At 35.6% G+C, this 6,000-nt stretch overlaps 1 protein-coding gene across 1 annotated transcript in view; it reads left to right on the forward strand.

Moving 5' to 3' along the window:
* The window catches only part of LOC139518041 (UNC5C-like protein), a 12,679-nt gene extending 7,539 nt beyond the window's left edge, over positions 1–5,140 (forward strand). Inside the window, exon 5 of the mRNA XM_071309683.1 lies at positions 2,794–5,140. Within this exon, the coding sequence (XP_071165784.1) occupies positions 2,794–3,099 (306 nt within the window). The 3' untranslated portion in view covers positions 3,100–5,140. The remainder of the gene's footprint in view (positions 1–2,793) is intronic.
* Positions 5,141–6,000: the final 860 nt, after the last annotated feature.

Consider the following 6,000-nt stretch of genomic DNA (forward strand, 5'->3'; position numbering starts at 1 on the left):
AACATCAAACGAAAGGATCACAATTGTCATATTCCTGACTTGTTAAAGGCAGCTTCTCAAGTAGAAACCATTCTATTGTGACTTTTATAACCCTTTTTATAAAATTTAACAACTAAACTTCATTCTGTAGAACTCCCCAGGGGTGACTGGGGTATAGAAATATGGTCACTTGGTCTTCTCCAGACCGGCAGTAAAACGCTTGCTGAAATGGGGCGTCCGTTTGATTGTGCGGGATGTATCAAGTTCGCAGTCACGTCCGGTCAGAAGGGGACGTTAAATCCGATGCCTCGTGTAAAGAGAGTGCCACGCTCTTTGCACGTTAAGAACCCTTGCAACAACTCTTTGAGGGGTCCGTAGGTGGCCTGTTGCAAGGCTAAACTTCTGTCCCTATCCAATATACCCTCATTTTCCAGTGGCAATCCAAATTTCCCCGACCATCATCCCAGATGGCCTCTATTGTATCAACCTACGTATTGTATTTATTGTGAACTTGTTCTCGTCCTGAATATGCATGAAATATTTGCCACTGGACGTTAAGCAACCAACAATCAATCAATCAATCATTCTGTAGAATATTTACTTGTCACTATTTTTAGTCATTTTTTAGATTCATGATTAAATTTTAGAACACTTTAAGCATACACAATAATATCCATTACAAACTTGCAGGAATGGTTAGGTCCAATTTCCTAAGGGATATCAATAGAAAGTATTTCCAGATTAGTAAAAATAGATAGGTACACCATTGCATTCCAAGGTTTCATGCAAAGTTAACTCAAAACATCTTTCGAAAGAAAATGTGAAGTCAGTTTTAATGTACAAAGCATAAGTATAATGCTGAGGAAGTTTTACAAAAAAGCTGCCACGTGATTCAGGTTCAGATGAATTACAAACGTGGAAAAGATGAACGAAAGAACGAACAAATAAACAGATAGACGAACTTCGACGTCACTTGTACATCCCACTTCTAACAGAAAGTTATAAATCACACTTGATCCCTGTAATGACAATTTCTCCTCCATTATATCCTAAATTATAGTTAGCGCATAACAATCACCATATTCCATAAGTCCGGGCGCTCTTCTTGATTTACCCCCAAAGCATTTTATCAGTATCAAAAAATCAATTTTGATCCTGGTTTCTATGATTAGTTTACTCAGTAGACAGTGCTTCGGTAATGGCACTTTATATAACATACCTTTTTTTTTTTAATTTTTCGTTGATAAATAAAAAAGATATTCTAAAATATGGGTTTCTATCACCATTAGGAATAGTTGGCCTAGATTGATTTGGCTATCATATTAGGTTACTTTGGGTCATACAGCTCTTAACGTGTATTTTTGGTAATTATACATCATACTTTCACATGTTTGGCTTTAAGCGTAAGAAGTAATCAAGAAAATTTCTTCAGACTTATGAAATATATCATATGTTGTGTCGCAAGCAGTGGTATCGATCCAATGATATGAATGAAAACAAGAATGTGTCCATAGTACACGGATGCCCCACTCGCACTATCATTTTCTATGTTCAGTGGACCGTGAAATTGGGTAAAAACTTTAATTTGGAATACAAATTAGAAATATCATATCATAGGGAACATGTGTACTAAGTTTCAAGTTGATGTAACTTTAACTTCATCAAAAACTACCTTGACCAAAAACTTTAACCTGAATTTCGCACTATCATTTTCTATGTTCAGTGGACCATGAAATTGGGGTCAAAACTATAATTTGGCATTAAAATTAGAAAGATCATATCATGGGGAACATGTGTACTAAGTTTGAAGTTGATTGGACTTCAACTTCATCAAAAACTACCTTGACCAAAAACTTTAACCTGAAGCGAACGGACGCACAGACGGACGCACAGACGGACGAACGAACGAACGAACGAACGAACGAACGGACGCACAGACCAGAAAACATAATGCCCCTCTACTATCGTAGGTGGGGCATAATAAGTATTATTGCTATGTCAAAACTTGCTGTTAGTACAACTTTCATAATGATCGGAGAAAAGGTTTTCATTATAGGTTCCACACATTATGGAAAAAATGCTATATATGTACTCAATATGGAAGTTAATATATACAATATATGCGACATTCATACAAGCAAGTGAGAGGTATAACTGCCTATAAAACCAGGTTTGGTCCACGTCAGGGATATGACAGTTAATATATACAATATATGCGACATTCATACAAACAAGTGAGAGGTATAACTGCCTATAAAACCAGGTTTGGTCCACGTCAGGGATATGACAGTTAATATATACAATATATGCGACATTCATACAAGCAAGTGAGAGGTATAACTGCCTATAAAACCAGGTTTGGTCCACGTCAGGGATATGACAGTTGTTGTCCATGCGTTTAAGGGTAATGATCTAGTCATTTGTTAATTTTCCTTGGAGTTCGGTAGTTTTGTTATCTTAGTTTTGGCAGAAATTCTTGTTCTTACTAAATAATTAAATACAACGTTCTTTTGATGTGGTGTTGTACGACCACAAAAGTAATAACCTTTCTCTCATTATTCTGGTCAAGTGAGGTACAAATTGTAAATAAGTGTCAGGGTGGCAGTAGTGCTTTGTTACAATGTCAAGTAAAGGTACAAATTGTAAATAAATGTCAGGGTGGCAGTAGTGCTTTGTTACAATGTCAAGTAAAGGTACACTTGTAAACAAATGTCAGGGTGGCAGTAGTGCTTTGTGATCTTTGTTACAATGTCTATCTTTGAATCAATTTGTTACAGTTGTTTAGCTATACGTACTTATTGTTATATGTTGTAGCAATCATCATTAGCCCTAAAAAGAAATTTAACCAAGGATAGAAAACAGATGAAAAGCTTGATTTTAAAGCTAGACCCCAAATCAGACATGGATTATACAATGTTAGCAGAGAAAATAGGCTATCAACCGGAAGAAATAAGATGGCTAGAAGAACAAAAAGGTCTAAAGAGTCCTACCGAAATAATACTGCAAAAATGGATAGACGATGGACATCAACTGATCGACTTGGAACATTATTTTTCAGATATGGAACGGGAAGATTGTGTTTCTGTTCTATGCGTGAAGGGAGCACAACATAAACAATAGACTACCGTTATAAAATATTAACGCTTAGGCTAGGAAGTAAGTAACATGTGTAAACTCATTTAATTCATTAAACTATACATTCTAGTATCGAAAAGCTTAAACACATTTTAAAAAAATTAACTAAGTGTGTTAGTCTAGTTGTCTTGCATAATCAACAACAGTATAAACTAAATACGTAAGCCAATTTTTCCAATTCATCGATTTAGCGGTGGGTATACATGTATATATGTTTTACCATGGGGAAACAAGGTTCTTTCTCTTTGCCATTTGCTATGCTAAAGGGCCTTTTATAGCTGACTATGCGGTATGGGCTTTGCTAATTGTTGAAGGTCGTACGGTGACCTATAGTTGTTAATGTCTGTGTCATTTTAGTCTCTTGTGGACAGTTGTCTCATTGGCAATCATATCACATCTTCTTTTTTATAAATGTGTAAATACACAGTCGTGTCCGATTTACGTCTACGATAAATCATTTTAAATGTTTTTGGATTGGTGCCATAGCTGGTGCTGCATTAGTGCCACGCTCTCGACACGTACAGAAATATGTCAGGGTTATATAGTAAGGCTGCATTAGTGCCACTCTCTCGACACGTACAGAAATCTTTCAGGGTTAAATAGAAATGCTGCATATGCTCTCGACACGTACAGAAACCTTTCAAGGTTATATAGTAAGGCTGCATTTATAGTGCCATGCTCTCGACACGTACAGAAATCTTTCAAGGTTATATAGTAAGGCTGCATTTATAGTGCCATGCTCTCGACACGTACAGAAATCTTTCAGGGTTATATAGTAAGGCTGTATTAGTGCCATGCTCTCGACACGTACAGAAATCTTTCAGGGTTATATAGTAAGGCTGCATTAGTGCCATGCTCTCGACACGTACAGAAATCTGCCAGGGTTATATAGTAAGGCTGCATTAGTGCCATGCTCTCGACACGTACAGAAACCTTTCAGGATTATATAGTAAGGCTGCATTAGTACCATGCTCTCGACACGTACAGAAACCTTTCAGGATTATATAGTAAGGCTGCATTAGTGCCATGCTCTCGACACGTACAGAAATCTTTCAGGGTTATATAGTAAGGCTGTATTGGTGCCACGCTCTCGACACGTACAGACATCTTTCAGGATTATATAGTAAGGCTGCATAAGTGCCATGTTCTCGACACGTACAGAAATCTTTCAGGGTTATATAGTAAGGCTGCTTTAGTGCCACGCTCTCGACACGTACAGAAATCTTTCAGGGTTATATAGTAAGGCTGCATTAGTGCCACGCTCTCGACACGTACAGCAATCTTTCAGGGTTATATAGTAAGGCTACATTAGTGCCATGCTCTCGACACGTACAGAAGCCTTTTAGGGTTATATAGGTATCCAACAATTGAACATACCGTCATTGTTCAAGGTGAGGCCAAATTCCCCGCACTTCATCCCATATAAAAATAAAGAGATGTGGTATGATTGTCAATGAGTTAACTATCACCCACCTTGAAAGTTAAAATGAAATGGATTTATTTTTATGCAATTATAGGCAATCGTTCTGCATTCGAAAATGAGAACAAAATCATACCTTATAGTGGGCTATACAAACCTTACTTAGCATATCTTAGCATATCATAAATCCAATGTGAACTTGTTACCGACCTTAATGAGCATGACAACATTATCAATTAATTCGCGGTATGTCCGTCGCCGACTTGCAGATTAAATTAAAATATAAAATTTATGACAGTATTATCGTTACCAGTCCCCCCAAAAAATAGTGATTATTTTCATCTTTTTCAAATTATTTGTTCTGTTATATATATATATGTTTTTAACAATTTAATTTTAATATATTGTACTTTTATTTTCAAATTTAAAGAAGCATCAATTCCTCCAAAATATGAACTAATATATGATATACTTACAATGTAGATATTATGAATGTTTGTTAAAATTGAATTTTGTTTGTTTGTAACTATTGTTATTTGTATGTCATATGTGTTTTTGTAACAATCCAATATTTGGATTTTACACCAATAAATAATAACGATTTGATTTCGTTCGTCAGATTATACTATGAATTTGTGCAGGATATTTAGAAATTGAAGGGATCATTGACGTCGGGATCACACAACTTGCGTTGGTAGTCGGAAGATTTGGCTGCAGTAGGTTTGGTACAATGAAAAATATAATTTAAACAGATGGATTTTTACGAGATTGTATATACTTTGTGATTTAATGTTGAATGAAGGAAATCTGCCAATTTACAGTATTGCTACTTCATGTTTGTTGTAAGACAGAAACTTAACAAGAATGCTTGTACATATGACACAATGCATCACTTAAACGTTCACATTTCACAGTTCAGCAAAATCGATCTGGACAAACTGTACAATTGGCACATTTAAAAAATCGCTTCATACTGAACATGCATACCAAGTTTTAAGTAGATGTGAACAACACAATCCTATTTACATGATTTATTTATTAGTTGTATAAGGGGGAGAAGGATACCAGAGGGACATTCAAACTCATAATTCGAAATTTAATTGACAAAGCTATGACTTAAAAAAGCAAAAGACAAACTATAACTGTCTTTAAATAAGTACAACTTATATCGGTTCTTTGTTTCTCTTTTTTATGTAAGTGGCGTTATACTCTTACCAATCAATAGATAACTGGGATCCAATTTTAAATGATTTTAACAGTTTGGTCTTGTGTTGTTCTTTTACACCACTGTCCCAGATAAAAGAATGTTCTCACAAAAATATTTAATACCTCTACATTTTTTATGTAAGTGCCTGTCCACAGTTAAGAACCTGTAAATCAATGGTTTCCATAGGTTGCTGTCGGTCCTGTTCGTTCTTTGTTTTGTCATATATCAGACACAATGTCATGCTTTTTTGTCATATATC

Source organism: Mytilus edulis, chromosome 3, assembly GCF_963676685.1.
Source record: "Mytilus edulis chromosome 3, xbMytEdul2.2, whole genome shotgun sequence".
NCBI classification, from domain to species: domain Eukaryota; kingdom Metazoa; phylum Mollusca; class Bivalvia; order Mytilida; family Mytilidae; genus Mytilus; species Mytilus edulis.